Source organism: Solea senegalensis, linkage group LG18 (assembly GCF_019176455.1).
Source record: "Solea senegalensis isolate Sse05_10M linkage group LG18, IFAPA_SoseM_1, whole genome shotgun sequence".
Classification (NCBI taxonomy): domain Eukaryota; kingdom Metazoa; phylum Chordata; class Actinopteri; order Pleuronectiformes; family Soleidae; genus Solea; species Solea senegalensis.
In genome coordinates this window covers 6,674,325-6,690,054 of record NC_058041.1, presented here as the reverse complement: position 1 = coordinate 6,690,054, position 15,730 = coordinate 6,674,325, and the positions used below count along the sequence as shown (strand labels likewise).

Genomic DNA, 15,730 nt, shown 5'->3' with positions numbered 1-15,730 from the left:
ATTTTATAAGAGGAAGTGGCCTTGTATGATGCATGAGAATATGTTTATGTTGTGCTGTTGTGGACATTATTTAGTGAGTTTAAGAACAGCCAATAGCTACTTTTGTTACTGAGGAGTTGGCGACACTGACCACAAACAACACGCGTCAATAGCTGTGGTTTTCCAGAGAGCTGCCGATGTCGCCTTGACAGTTTTATCGGTGTTTTATACCGAGCCCTCTTTTCTGGTACTGCTTGGGTTTTCTCTGGGTCCGTTCTCAACAATGTGAAATGAACAGACGAGGGATGCCTCGGTGGCTTCTTCAAATTGAAGGCTTTCAGCCACAGCACATGTCATTGTACAGCATTTACATTCCTGTCTTTTGCTTAAACCAACATTTATAGCAACCCCTGGCACGCATGATACCTGTTTTTCTCAAAGCCGTGTTATCTTTCAATGTTGTTTTCCTGCCTGCTGGGTAAAGCTAGCTGACTACTGACCTAAACTGTCAAACGGAAAGTCTTGCACAAAATGACTGGAGGACGTCTACTTGCTGTACATGTTTTTGAAAACAAGTCCAATGGTTTAAGGGAAATAAAACCAATATAATGACGCAGAGCAAAGTGACACTTATACAAAGAATCACACCGAAGCCCTTTCTACTCCGTGCACTACATTCTTTCTCATTTGCATAGGTTAAAGCTGCAGTGTTATTCTACTTTAGTTTGGTCTCTGTGAACAGAAATGATTTGACAATATTTGCATGCTGTGTCCTTTATCTGAAAAAAGGGCTCTGTCAGACAAACCTATCAGACATGACCTGATAGAGCAGTTTGTGTGTGTGTATACAGCAGCAGCGCAGGGGGCAGGCAGGGACAAAACCCAGGTCTTACAGAGTGCTCGGAAACCTTTTGTGGGCATTCTTTGTGTTTTCAGTCGTACTCCCACCTGTTTCCAGCTACTCGATTCAAGCTACTAGTGCTATGTTGCTGTTGCCTCTGTCTATCTCGACGTGAAACAAATATCTTGTGTGTCCAGTGCAGGAATGTCGCCTGTTGACTAAAGGTCTAAACACACCCATACTGACAAATACAGAGAGAATTGTGTGGAGCTTATAGCCTAAATGACTACTGTGTGAACCCAGTTGACAATAGTTTGAATTTAACAGGCATTTGTTTATGTTTAAAGGTCACGCATTACAGTTGTGACTACATTAAAGGAATACTTTAAATATCTTCATCTCCACCAGTGACACTTCCTGTTAGCATAACTGTTAGCAAAGATGGCGGACAGTGTTTACATTCTGGGAATGAGGTCCCGCCCCCCTACGAGTGGGAAAAAAGTGCGTAATTAGCTGTGGACCTCGATATAGATAAGATATTTCTCCACTCTCCACAATTCTTCAAAAATACTCCCCCTATTCGAGTAATACAAAGCGAAATACAAATCGATGAAGTATTCCTTGCCACCCGAAACCAAGCAGTGCACTGCTATTTTACTAATAACTAAACAAACGACCTAATAGTTGTATTGTATTTGGATTCAAAACCACCCATCTCTGGTCAAGTAAACAAGAGCTGTTGGTCGTATGTAAGCAGGAGCTGTTGTATTTGGGAGTAACCATGGTTACGACAAGTTGGAAAGGTTCCTGTTTCTGCCAGGGGAAGAGGTCTGTGAGTGGGAGAGGGGAATCAGGGTAGAGAACGGCCTGTGCACTCTTCCTTTCTTCCTCCACACTGTGATACTGACAGAGACTCGCTCATGGTTGAAAGCTCCTCAGGCAGATACACGCAGGCAAACTCTGGCTGAACTCGCAAGCCTAAAGAAAAACATATTTCAGGTATATAGGACTCAATCCATACATGCTCCATCTGCGTGTGTAACATCCATGAAAAGAAGAGTATGATTGAGTAACTCTTTTATTTTATTTCTCGGGGATGTTTGCAATGAAAACTCGCTCTTCTGCTCTCTCACTGTACCGCTTTGTTCCGGTGCTCATCGCAATCTTGTTGTGTGGATTAAAAAGCTGCAAACTGCCTTATGGATCTAATTTGACAATGAGTTGTCAGTGAGCAGCTGGGAGAAGTGAATCTGGCTCTTCCACTTTAGAGCCAGATTGGTTGCATTTGCGCGTATGCGAAAACGCACTGCCGTGCACATGTGAGCATCCATGCCGTGTGTGTGTGTGTCCCGGATCAGACCAGATCTGGGACCACACAAGTTCTTGAGAGGGGGCCGATGGGAATCAGGGGCCCCGAGTGCCCAAAGCAGAGTCTCTGCCAAGAAAATCACCTTCCAGGCTGTTAGCCCCACCTTTTGGCCCCTGCCACATTCTCCTCCTCCTCCACCACCTTCTCCTCTTTCACATATTCCACTGTATTCCATTCAGCGAACGATGGATATTATAGTGTGAGGGACATGTCGTTATGGCTCCGGGGCCAGGGGGGCCCCTCACCGTACCTTATAGGCTTCATTTCACTCTTTGTGACTGTTTAGCTTTGGTTTCTGTACAGTGTGTGTTTTATTGCTCATTACAGAGGTGTGACATGAATGGAAAAACACAGGCTGGAAAGAGTTGACCCAGGGTGTGATTATGTTGGTTTGTGTACACCTGTGCCTTAAAAAACACATGTATTATACATTCCTTACTGTAAATACTGTATGGTGCAGGGACGTTTAAAGGAACACTTTGTGCCAGTTCTTGCGACTCACATTTTTCATTTTTCTAATTATGAATTGTTTGAAATTGTAGTTCAGAATTTGTTGGAGAAGAAGCTGGCAGATGTCCTGTATAACTCACATTATATTAGCTTAGCCCAAAATCTGAAATATGGTCAGGATGGACTCAGTGTTGTGTCACTGGGTGTCATCTTATACCAGGCGCTATAGGGGGAGGCCAGTCAACGCCATCCATGTTACATGCTCATGTTCTTTGGATGCACATATCGCTTAGCAGCGCCCGGACCTGAAAGTAGGCCAGACAGCTGATGATGTTGCCCCATACTGAGTGCAAAATAAAGTTGAAAGAGCAAGTCGCTGGTTCTCCCTTTTGCTCTTGGTTATTGTTGGGCCCCTACCAAGAATCATCACTAGTCTATTAATCAGATGGCTTAACTTTATAAGACCCACCTGTGTGCTGTATGTCACACACCGTGTCCACAGTATCTCTTGGCTTAATTCTGCAGTTAACATCTAATGCAGATGCAGAAACAGACCAGTTTTCAGTGAAGAACGAGCAGCATCTTCATGATTCTGTCCTCATCAAGCTCCGACTGACTCCCTCTCAAACATAAGCCCATCCCTGTGTTGCGTGATATTGATATCATTTTATTTGTGCCCTTGTTTATATGCCTGACACAAGTCTGCTTTGTTTTATTTGAATTGCAATTGATGCGCAGTGTGTGTGTGTGTGTGTGTAAACTCCAAGAAGAATACGTATAATTACTCTGTTTTATTGCTGAACTTGTTTTCACCCCTGGCCTTTTGGGAATTTTCCAGCACAGGAGAGCTCTCCTGGGCTGTTGGCATGACAACAACACCTGTACAGGTGCATCTAAGAGATGAAGCAAGAGTGTTTCCCAGATTGTTGGAATAGTGGAATACATTATATGTGGTTAGTGTGTGCTTCTGCATGCTTGGCACATTCACAAAACAACTCATCAATGGCTGTCAAATCTATCAAATAATTGGCTAAAATTGGCGGTGCATGCAGGAATACTCTCTTTGTTTGCTCTTCAAACTGAAAACTGTATTGTGAAAATACATAATAAACAATGTCCTTTCAGTTGGCTGTGAGAAAATGCAGAGGTGGACACCTCCAGAAAAATAATCATGCAACGAGCACAAAGTTTATAGACTTCGCAGTTCAGTTTTTCTTCCTTTTTTTTTCTTTCTTAAGGTGGTCAGACATGGGGAAAAGCAACGCAGGGGGAAACTGCTAAATTGGTCGAAAGGTTTTGGTCCAAGCGAGACAGGAAATTACACAATTAGCTGAACAAATTCTGCAAATAGTTAGGAACACCACCACCACCACCACCCCAAAAAAAAGGAGAAAAAAAAGTGGAACGCAGCCTTAGGAAGTGCCATGGGCTCTGCATCACTCATGGACCCACCTTCAGAAAAAAGAGGGAAAAAAAGACAAGTGGGCTGGATTTGTTTTCCACATGCAGTCACATTCTTGGCAGCACCTTAGCATGTCCTGGCCAAAAGAGGGTGGGAAGAGGAGGGATGAGAGAGAGAGCGAGAGAAAGAGAGAGAGAGCGCTTTCTCTGTGCTTTCTTTTGGCTCATTGCCCAGTTCATTAAAAGTTAATATGTAAAATGTATCTATGGATGTACTTTAATCTTTGGCTTACATCACCCCTAAGCAGACATGTTTTTGTTCTTGTTTCACACAGGTCTTGTGAAAGTATGCATGGCTCGGCTTAGCCTCTACTCACAAAATGTACAATTGAATGTTTATTTTTAAATAGTTGTAAAAACCAATAATAGAGTGTTCCCACTGCACTTAGCCTAGTGTGTCTGTCTGGACAGAAATTAAATCAGCATTATTTTATTTTTACTTTTACTATTCTACTATACTATTGAACCCAAACAAGTATTGTCCATTACCACAAGACGCACTTGTGAAGCTGATGTGACAAAAACAAGCGAGAGCACACATGCACCCGTACACGCATCAGCCTTGTTGCGATGCATTTGCATGTTGTTTGCTGCAGTGAGCGTCAAGAATGAGTGACATTGTGATGCTGAGAGGGGAAGAAGAAGCAGAGGAGGCTGACGGATGAGTTGTCAGTGAGCAGTGGCCTGCAAGTGCGCAGATGTCTTGTCTAAATTTATGTCTTTGATTGCTCGTCAGTCCAAGTGCCAGGCACCAGCCAGCTCTGCCTTGCTGTGCCACTGGCCTTCCCCTCACACAGCCACTGACAGCTGCTGGTGACGACTGCAGAGGTGCTGCTGCTGCTGCTGCTGCTGCTGCTGCTGCTGCTGCTGCTGCTTGTGTGTAAACAAATTTATTAAGTGAGCTCCCGTCTGCCTGTTTGCATGAACAAACATGTTTACATAGGCCAACTGGCTGAGACGGTGGACACTGACATGTGAAAGGTCCCTATGACAACGACTGAAAGACTGAAAGAGGATTGAAATGCAGGTGTTGTGTGTTTTCAAGGCTTGAAAAGTGTTTGAATTTGTGCTTGAAAACACAAATTTTTACAAGTTTACAAGTGTACACCTTTCACCATCTGACTGAGCTTTTACCCTTCTGCTATTATAAATCACACGTTTGGTCGCTTCTAGCACTTTTGAACACTTCTTCTAGTGAGATAATCAGTATTAGTATGTACACCATGTATTTGTTTGTATGTGTAATTTATCACAGCTGTAAAACTGTCAAAAATGCTTGAAAATTGCTTGAATTTGACCTTAGAAAAGGTATAAGAAATGAGTGGCCATGCTTGTGTCTGTAACTGTTTTTTTACCACATCTTGAAATTATAGTGTGTAGTATCAAACGTAACTGCCACGATCCCCAGAGGGTCAGCTATCCCAAGGAATTCTGTTTTAGTAGCCTTATCCTAGTTTTTGTTATTATTAGTTGTCAAAGCGACGTGCAGACAACCAGAGAGCAAGGTGAAGACAGATGGAGATCTGGTGAAAAGTCTGAAGAAAGAGAGAGAGGGAGAGAAAGCAAAAATAGGTCTAAATGATAAACGAGACGAGGACAGACATTTGATGATAGGGCAAGATAAGGCCCAGTAATTGAAAAAGATGATAAGAGAAACAGCAACAGCTCCAAAAATATACAGCAGGGCCCAAAAGTCTGAGACCATTTTCACATGAGATTAAAACAAATATATATATATGTACACTGTGCACACTGTGCTAAAGTGTTGTCAGACTTTTAAAAAGCACTGTACATACATTGCAATGTTGTGCCATGTGGCCCCGTGCCCAGGGTGTCGTGTGTGTGTGTCCTTGGTGAGTGCAGACATATCTATATGTACGCCCCAGTGGGCATACAGCACATGCAAACAGAATGAGAAACATATTGTTACCAGCAGAGTCAGGGTAGGACACAGTGTTCCTGTTTTCAGCAAGTCAGCACAGGGATTTACAGTGTGTACTATAGGAAAGGCTTACTGGTGTACACACTGCGATGGGGCCCTCCTGAGGAAACGGGCTAAAAAAAAACACATTGAACTTAATATTGTAATCAAAAGAAACCTGTTACAATCCGAGGCGACCGTTGTTTGTTGAAACGTCGTGGTATACGCTCAACGAGGAGTGCCTTCTGCTGATTATGGCCTCGAACGCTCTGTCTAAGTAGGTCAAAGTTCACCGAGTTTGTAACCAGACACTCGTGCGTTGACGTTTCCCTCGATCGGCCTCCTGCGTCAAGCATGACATGCATAAGTAGTCAGGTGTCATTGGTACCACCAGGAACAATGACATATGTATATGTATATGTATATATAGATATATATATATATCTATATATATATCATATGTGTGTATATATATATATATATATATATCATATGTATATGTATATGCACCGCTCTTATTATTGTTTTTGTTGTGTCATCTGACAAGCTTGGACACCCCAAATCACCACTTGTGTTTACATATTTAAGTTGAAATCCACTTTTATTACCTTCACGTGAGGTTATTTGCCACAGTCAAGGTCCAAACACCAAAAAAAAGTGGCAAAACAACATTATTCAGTGTATTATTTAGTCGTCAGATTAATTTATGCGCCTGGTTTTGCAATTAAGCTTTCAAAAGTTCTGACTTCTTTACATAAAATAGTCACTTGAACTGTTGCACATAGTTTCATAGGAGTATGAATATCTGTGTTTGTGCCAGCTTTAGGCCCTGAGGTCACATTAAGGAAGATGGCATTTAGTCACTTTGCTGTGATCCATTAATAATCCCTTGACAGTAATGAGCCTGGCGAGAAAGCAAACAGAGATGTCGCATGAAACATGATCATTTTGTCTTTCACAGCTTGCGAGTCTGTGGGGGGGGTCGGGTACTTACACCTACCTCCTCACTTTCCACCTTCATTTCCTCCTTGACCAGTCTGCACATGGCCACATCAACAACTTGGCCCTATCCCACTCCATTACTTAACCACTAATTGCACACGCCGCCTTTGGGAAACAGGATCAGTGACCCTAACCTTTTTTTCTGCCGTAGTGTTCATGGTGTGAATGTTAACAAGGTTTTTCCTTAACGGTGTGATGGCAGAGATCTGCTTGCGGCAGTTGAGCAACACCGAGGTTTATACTCTGCAGTGTGGAGGGGAAGAAGAAACGTATGCGGCTAGTTTAGTTCATGTGTTTTATTTCTAAATCTCAATTTACAAAAGTCAATATTTTGAGTAAAGCCTCGTCAGAAATCCTGTATCTTGCAGACTTTACTGCAGACAATCTGTAAAGTCAAATAATGGACTATGGAGCAGATGACTTTGTCTAAAAGTTCTGAGAAACTTCTCTTTCAGGCACTTTCACTTTTGATAATCTGGATTAAAATTTGTCTCAAACACTTCAACTCGATGAACTGCTTTGATTAAATGAGAAACATGCAGATTATCTACAGTGTTACTGTGCGTGGACTGTCTTTATCAGTTTTTATTAGGAGCAAATCTCTTTGTCGGGAACACGCCGCCCAGCTCTCTATCTCAACACGCATGCATTACTATCATACAGAGCAGAGGGTCACATGCTCCCAAACATGGGGATGTTTGTTTGATGTCATTGATTCGTATCTCAGCAACTCACGCTGGTCATGTGGAGGGTTGAAAATACTCAGCGCTGACAATGGAACTCTGTTCATCGAAGACAAATTTGAACGATGACAACACACGTTTAGTTGTGAGACGGTAAAAATCCTAGTACCTAGTTTTGTACCTAATTTAATTCTATTAAATTTAATACAGTAATGATTTAAATGTCGCTTTGTACTGACAGAGCAGGTTGGTGCACTATATGGCTCTGTCGTCCAGTGTCACAACAAAAGATCAAGAATGTTTGTGTCACGGTTAGAATACTTGTCATTCATTCAAACTAATATGACTTGAAAGTAGTAATGAGGTAACGCAGCTTTGAGCCGTTCCACTTGAGCAGTCATAAGTAACTTGAATCTGGCCTTTATCAGTGTTCTTTATCCTCTGCACTCGCAGCGTTTCAGTTCACTTTATTTTCCCTGAGAAACAAACTAAACTAAATATAGTTTCAGCCCGCTGTTGCTTTAATAACAAATCCAATTAAATTCTCGATCAAACCTCAACCTAAACATCCTTGAACTTAATGATTTCTCTCCAAGTTAGAAGAACATTTCACACCGCCCTGCTTATTGCTGGAAGAATTCATCCGCCCCTTCTCTTTCTGCTCTCTTTCTCGTGAACAGAGGGACATCGATCTCTCTGGACTGGAACAGAGGAGAAAGAGACTAGGTCATGTTTAATTAATACGGAGCTTCTCCAGGCGTCAACACGCACTCACTAGTTATTCTTTTGATGTATTTTAAAGTCTGTATTTCAGAGCGTGCAATTAAAGGTGAACCCAGCTTGAGGGAGAATGCCAGTTTTTTTTTTTTTGCAGGGCCCAATTAAAATTTTGCAGGCTGTAGTGGGAGAGAAGTGAATCAAGGTGCGTGCGACTGGGTGTGTAGGTGTGCGCACACTCTATAAAAGCAAAAAAAAAAACCCATCTGAGAACGTTCATATTTATTTTCACAGGAAGTGTCACACTTTGTTTGCAAACACCAATTTGGTTTATGCTCACAGGTTACAGCTTCTTGAATGATGGTTATACAAGTGTTAATAGAGATGTTGTTTTGCCCTACCATCCTGTAATGGTAGCAATCGACGTGCAGCTGACCCATCAGTCACAAAATAATATATTTTTAAACTTTTATTCTTGCTATAATCAACCTATGATACGTCATAGACATTTGTGGTTGTATAATGGTAGCAGAAGTTTATCAATATTCCTATATTAACTCCCTGAAACATAAGTTTTAACACTTTGTCTTCCATTTCTAGATTTGTGGGTTTCTTCTGTTATCATTCAGCGCTGGTTTTATTCCAAGTCACTTCTTCAACCTCAACCTGAGAACATATTTTCCCATGCGTTATCCCACATTCTTTCTTTCACTCTTTGTTTTTACACTCTTTTTTTTTTTTTTTATCTCCTGTTTGTCTTTTACTCTTTCTTCAAACATGCTACAGTATGTAATCTTTCCTGGCTTCACACCGCTTGATAAACTGACCCTGGGTGTAGGGGATATTGATATAAGCAAATATTTTCCGGGTGCGTGCATGGGTAGAAGAATACATCCCATACACATTCAGGTTTATTCGGTTCATTTGACAATGTTTTTGAGGGCTTTGTGCCTGTTGCATTCACCCTGACTGTAAACCTGACAGGCTGGATCAGTCTGCTGGCTCAATGTGGCCGTCCCCAACGCCGATTATACAGGGATGTCTAAAATTATTTATTACTAGGGATGGGCATTTCAAGCACAGATGCTATTCAACAGTCACTGTGGATTGTCTAAAGGATATTTGCATCTCCCTGCACTCACAAACACACACACACCTTACCCTACAGCAGCTTCACTTTACTGTGGTCTTTAAGAGGAGGGAAAAAACCATCAGTGCTCCAGCCAAACTTACAATATAGACTTTAAATTCAATTTCTACTCCAGACAATATTTCATCACAGGGCATGTATTTATTCCAAGATATCAAGCAACAGCACACTCCAGTGAACTGCGGAGTTTGCTAGAGAGAGTAATGTGGAGTTTACAGCGTGATGATTTGTGAGCTGTGAAGAGAAACGACTCACAATGTCATCACTTATGCGGGGTCCACAGCATGTTGAGGTGAGGGGAACAACTTCAAGATGCATTCAAGAAACCGTGTAAATTGCATCCGTTCTGCAAACACACATGCAGTCCAGAAACCAAATACCTGCTGCTGCTGCTGCCACCTTGTGGTAATATATGCACCACAAATTAGGTCATTAGAGAAGTTCAGTTTTGTATCTTTTTTTTTTAACATAGTCATGAATACATTTTACCATCTTCCATGTTTTTTTTTTTGTTTTTTTTAAATATGGCATATTTGCTCATTTATTTGCTGGTATTAGCTAATCACACAGCTGGCCCCGTTTCTATGTTGTCCTGTGTTCTCACAGTGGAATAAGCAGCTAATTGTTTATGCTGCAAACACAAATGACAAACAGTGAGACGAGTGCCTCTTCAGCAGTCAAAGTAACAGAAGCCCCGGGGGCTGACAGTGAGTCCGGTTCACCATGTCGATCCTGTTGTGCTGCACGTCTGACCTCACAGTGGTTCACAGGCAGCAGATTGTCTTTGTGTGTGTGTGTGTCATATGTGCGATTGTGCTTGAGGCCAGTAGTGTTGTACGCATTGTCTTCATGAGATTCTTTTCATTAAGTTTGAGCTGTCTCTTTATGTGACTGGTGATAATTAACTATTGAAGTAGTGTAAGAGGTGTAAGAACTACTGGAAAAAAATATGTTTTTCTGCAGTTTTACTGCACTGACAGTAGAAAAGAGGGTTTATTACCAGCTATTTCTACCATGTTTACAATGTTAACTCATGAATCCAGAGGACTACTAGGGAAGAAAAGCCTTTTTTAATTATCTCTCTCGTTTGTAATTAGTTGTTCTGTAAAATGTCAGAAATAACAACAAATATTTTAGCGTTGATTTAAATCTAAACGCCCAATTAAACAATATGATTTTAAGTGGTACCCAACAAGCTTATATAATCTCTTTTTATTACAATGTATTATTGGTTTGTAAGTAGAAATAGGCAGCAGTGTTGGTAGATTTAGAGAATACACAATATTCCTTTGACTGCAGAGAAATGCTGTTTTGAATATCACTTATAATCTCTCTATTAGGAGCAAAAGCAATGATAATATCAGTCTCGCATAAGGCTATTGTCATTCCCTGTATCCCACTGTTCCGGATTATGGAGTCATTGAACCGCGGATTAGTAGGGGGAAAAGAATAAAGCCCTTCTTGGACAACGGAGGAGGGAGGCAGGGGCTAATGGATCAGGACCTCCTGAGCTCTTACACATGCACACACACAAACACACATGCTCTTTCACACAGTTTCAGCTGCTCATCCTAAAGCTACTTAACCCTGGTCAGGAGGTGACACTCAGTAAGCAGGTTTTCCAGGTACTTTCTAGGTGTCACAGCAACAGTTAGTGGTCTTGTGGTGGTGGTGGTGGTGTGTGTGTGTGACTTGGAGGAGTTCCCGGGGTCCCCGTCCCATGCCAGCAGCATTAGGAAAAGCCTCTGTTTCACATGACAAAGGGTCATGTAATGATGGATGGAATTTTTTCAGACTCACTCACATGGGAGAGTTAGTGGAGTTGACAGCATAACACCGTGTAGACACATGTGGTTGAGCATTTAGGGAAGCTTTCATTTAGTTCCTCACATAGCAGGATCATTTGGTGGAAGTGCATTGAAGATATAGCGATCTCTGTGACTTGGCAGTTGCATGACATTTTGTTGATGAGAATTTGGGGTTAGCTACATCGCTATGGAAATGTCTCTTTACTTTGCCAATCATCTGCATCTACGATTGGCATGTTTTGTGAGAAGGTAATGTCTTCTCGGAAGAATGAAAGAGATCCAGTATGCCCGACAGTGTGCTTTGCATTGGCTTTGTAAACTAATTGGCAACAAAGACTGAATGTAATGAAACAATCTGAGTCTCAAATTCAGAGTCACCAGGCAGATTCAGGGGCTGGTGAGGTAATATAAATGGCAAGAAGTACAGGGAGAGAAAGCCTTTGCAGAGCTTTTGATCTCAGTGATTCATGGCTTGGCAATTCAAAGACCCTTTGAGAGAAACCATCAAAGCTGAATGTGAAATCTGTCAAAATCCGAAAATCATGTTAAAGTTTGAACATATTGCAGTGCCAAAGCAGGAGTATCTGACTTTAATTGAGGATTTTCTTCTCTTTTTTTTCACTCAAGAAAGAGTCATATATTTGTCCTAAGCACCTTGCAAAGTCTTGGATGAAAGAGTTGCATGTTAAAAAACACGAGCTTTGTGTAAATAAAGGTGTTTGTTGTTATTTTTTATGTTTCTGTGAGTTTCAAAGACCGTCTATAGGTCACGATTTGCTTTTATATTGAATCATTAAAGCAGATTTGTTGACAAAAAAGGAGCTGAAGTCATAAAAAATGACCAATAATGTCATCAGACATTAAGGAAACGTGTTAAACTGAAATGTACTTTTCAGCTGTTTCTGTTTACGTTATGGAAAAGGAGTTCAAGTGTACAGTAGCTCCTCGATCCGACTGTTCCCTCAAATGACCTGGAAACTTTGAGTCTAGTGGAATTAGAGGGAGGGAGATAACACACATATAGCCCCTTGAGCATTAACATACCTTTTTTTTGTAAAGTGTGCAAATAATGATTCTGTTAATTACTGATTCATTAGTAAAATGTTATTCCTGCCTGACAGATTAGTTTGTTATTTCAGGGCTGTAAACTCCGTAATCTGACTGTGGTCTTTGTTGTTTGTTCTCCTCCAGACTGGTTGTCACTCCACCCTCCATATTCCTGAGATCAACATCCACCTCACGAGCCCTCTCCGGCCTGCCCATTTTACCCCAGACATACCTCCGACGTCTCACATACTTTGCAGCTTCACACCGAGCTACAAAACACCAGCCTCGAAGGGGGTCCACTCCTTTTTGGAGGCCCTCTTCCCCCCCTCCCCTTAGGGACGGGACCCTGTCATGTTTCACTGATCGACTCCTCCCGACCAGCGAATGACAAGTGTGCATCCGAGGGTGGGGCTTGCCTCAGTCTCTCATAATTGGCTGCTGGATGGAATTAAGGTGAATGGAACACATGCCCAAGGAGCAGGACTCTAACCCATCAGAGGGAGAGGAGAAAGGGTGAGTTGAGAATTCATCTTCATATTTTTTTCTAGCATTCTAAACATTTCAAAGCAAATTCCCTATGCTTATACTTTAAAATAACCAAACCACACAGACTTTACATTGCCTTACCTGATGTAAACTTGTGTTATGTATTAAGGTTTTCTGAGGACACCCATAGGGGTAAATGTATTTTTCAGTCTCCCCTTTATTATCTACATCTTTCTCATGGTGCTCGCTGTTTTTACAACTCTAGACCAGATAAGTTAAACAACACTACATTCATTTTTTCCTTCCTCTTGTCAAAATTGTTTTCAGAAAACTTAAGGCTTGCACCAGCCTTGATAGCGCTCCACCCCTTACGCCCCTTAATTTCATCAAAAGTTGAGGCAGTCAGGCCGGCAGTAACGCAAACAAACACAGCACGCCTTAAGCCCCTTCTCATTAATGAAAACATAATATTAGTGAAATGGGGCCTCACGTGGTGCCGCTGCTAGAGGAAGGGGCCTCTTTTGTGGAAGAGGCCTCTGGAGTATGAGTTATCAGTCGGTATCAGTCTGCACTGGCTTTGAGAACGAACTGCAGTCCATTTACAAAATGCCGTGATCATTTAGGGGACATTAGCTCCTTTTAATTACACAGACATTGCACGTCTCAGCATTGAATATTTTCTTATTACTACTATCATTATTATTATTATTATTATTATTATTATTAATAAACCTACATTTGAATCATTATGTTCATATTATTGTTGTTATTCTGGCTGCCCCCCCTCCACTGTGTCTCCATGTGAATTACAAGCTTGTGTAAAGGAAGTCCATCCGGAGCCTTGATAGATTCCTCGGCTAACATGGACACCTGTCAGTGAGATTAACAGCTCTGTTGCTACGGGACTGGGACAGTTGGTTCAGTCATGGATGTAGGATTGAATGCACTGGCCTTTCTCTTTCATTTGACATATTCGGGTTTAAGTATCCTGTATATCTCTGTTCTGCACCTCAGGGATAATTAAAGGCACAGCACATGGACGTTTTCGGGCTTCACACTGGGGGCAGTGTGTGGATATAAGTGGTGTGTTTGGCATGACATTGGATTTTCTTACATCTGCATGTTGACAACCTGTTGTTTTGAACGGTTGGACTCTTTGAAGTATTGCTTGTGTTACCAGTATGCAGATAGAATACAGGACATTCTGTTTTTGAATACATGTCTGTACACACACACACAGAACGTCAAAGGTTCTGTGTACTATAAACTTCACCATGATTTTAATCATGGGCATTTCTGTATTTTGGTTTTACTGCGGGGAGAGACAGGGTGCACCCTGGGCAGGTCAGCAGTCTATTTCAGGGTCAACATGCAGAGACAAAGAACCATTCACACCTAGAACAATTTCCATTCTCTTAACTGCATGGAGGACATACAGAATTCCTCCAAGATCGTTTTAGTCAAATTTAGACTTGGGCAGTCAACTCCAAACTTTCCATCACCTTAAAAAAAATACCACATAGCGTTCTGGTTACTACATTAAATTAAATTGATCTGACGCTGTTTGTTTACGCTGTTTGTTCACATTAAACAAACATTTAACTATCAACTGCTCTGAATCCCAATGTTGTGGTTCCAGATGATAGCAACAAATCACCTGCTTTTTAGGTTTTTGTGGAGCCTGGAGGAAGTTTGCTGCTACTTAATACCACTTTTCTTCATAGAACCGGTCATATTTTGGCTTGATGGCTCACTGGAGGCATTCAGTGCTGTGCAGGATTTAGTTCAAATGTAGGCATGTAGTTGCTGCTTCTGCTGCATGCACATGCATCGCTACTGCTTGTCACCACATGAAGCAAGGCTGCCTGCAATGAGTTGCATTTACAGTGAGAGATTATTGCGCCATAGTGTTGATGTTGGTTGGATTGTATGCTGTATACCCTTTGTCGCTAATGTGCTTTCTGCTCTGCGGTCATCTGAGAGCCTCCAGTCAAACGTGGGAGAGCAGACCGCTGTGATCAGTTAATATGTCCGTGCTTCTCAGGCAGCAGTCCTCTTGGTGCTATAAAGATTATAAAGACATTTGCATATAGATGATATCTTATTTTTAATTGTCCTTTTAATTGCTAAAGGCAATGCTCAACTGAATTTGATATTTACCACATGTATGAGCTGTTTTGTTCTGCAGGAAACAGCAGGAGATGGACGATAATAACACTGCACTCGGCGACAGCATTAACATGTATCTGCATCCAGAGGAGGGAAGAGCAGTCTGCCCAAGATACATTCACACATGTAGAGAAAAAAGCCTGTTTAATATAAACATGAAACATTTGCATTATTGATCACATCCACAGCTAAGTACTATATACGATATGTGACCTTCATCATCGTTTTGTTTCCTTCACGTCTTTTGACGTAAAAGTCGGGTTCCATGTGGTGTCTTCCGCACCACAGCCCCTGCTGCTGCGCGTTAATCAGATGTTCACCTCGGAATCATTAGGCAGTACAGAATGTCCGTGGTGCGGCTGAACTCGACTAACACAAAAACACAAACCAGCTTTTCCACACCCCCCAGACGAGGATGTCCTGTCATGTCCAGGATAAAGGCATTGTTATTTTATCTTTTGTTTTTTATGACGTGGCACTTGCTTATCCGGTGATTAGGGCTACAACTAAAGACTATTTTGGTAGATCTATTGTTGGATAATTGCAACTCTGTCTATACATATCTATAGCTTGTGGGGTTATCATTTTTTTTTATCTTAAAGTTTGGATAGCTGTTTGAAAATAGTATTTTCAGCTGTATAGCTATA

General features: G+C 41.5%; 1 protein-coding gene across 2 annotated transcripts in view; it reads left to right on the top strand.

Moving 5' to 3' along the window:
- LOC122759109 (thyroid hormone receptor alpha-B) overlaps positions 1–15,730 on the top strand; it is a 100,270-nt gene that overhangs the window by 61,102 nt on the left and 23,438 nt on the right. For both annotated transcript variants that reach the window (XM_044013667.1, XM_044013668.1), the window contains exon 4: positions 12,573–12,941. In XM_044013667.1, the coding sequence (XP_043869602.1) occupies positions 12,886–12,941 (56 nt within the window). In that variant the 5' untranslated portion in view covers positions 12,573–12,885. The remainder of the gene's footprint in view (positions 1–12,572; positions 12,942–15,730) is intronic.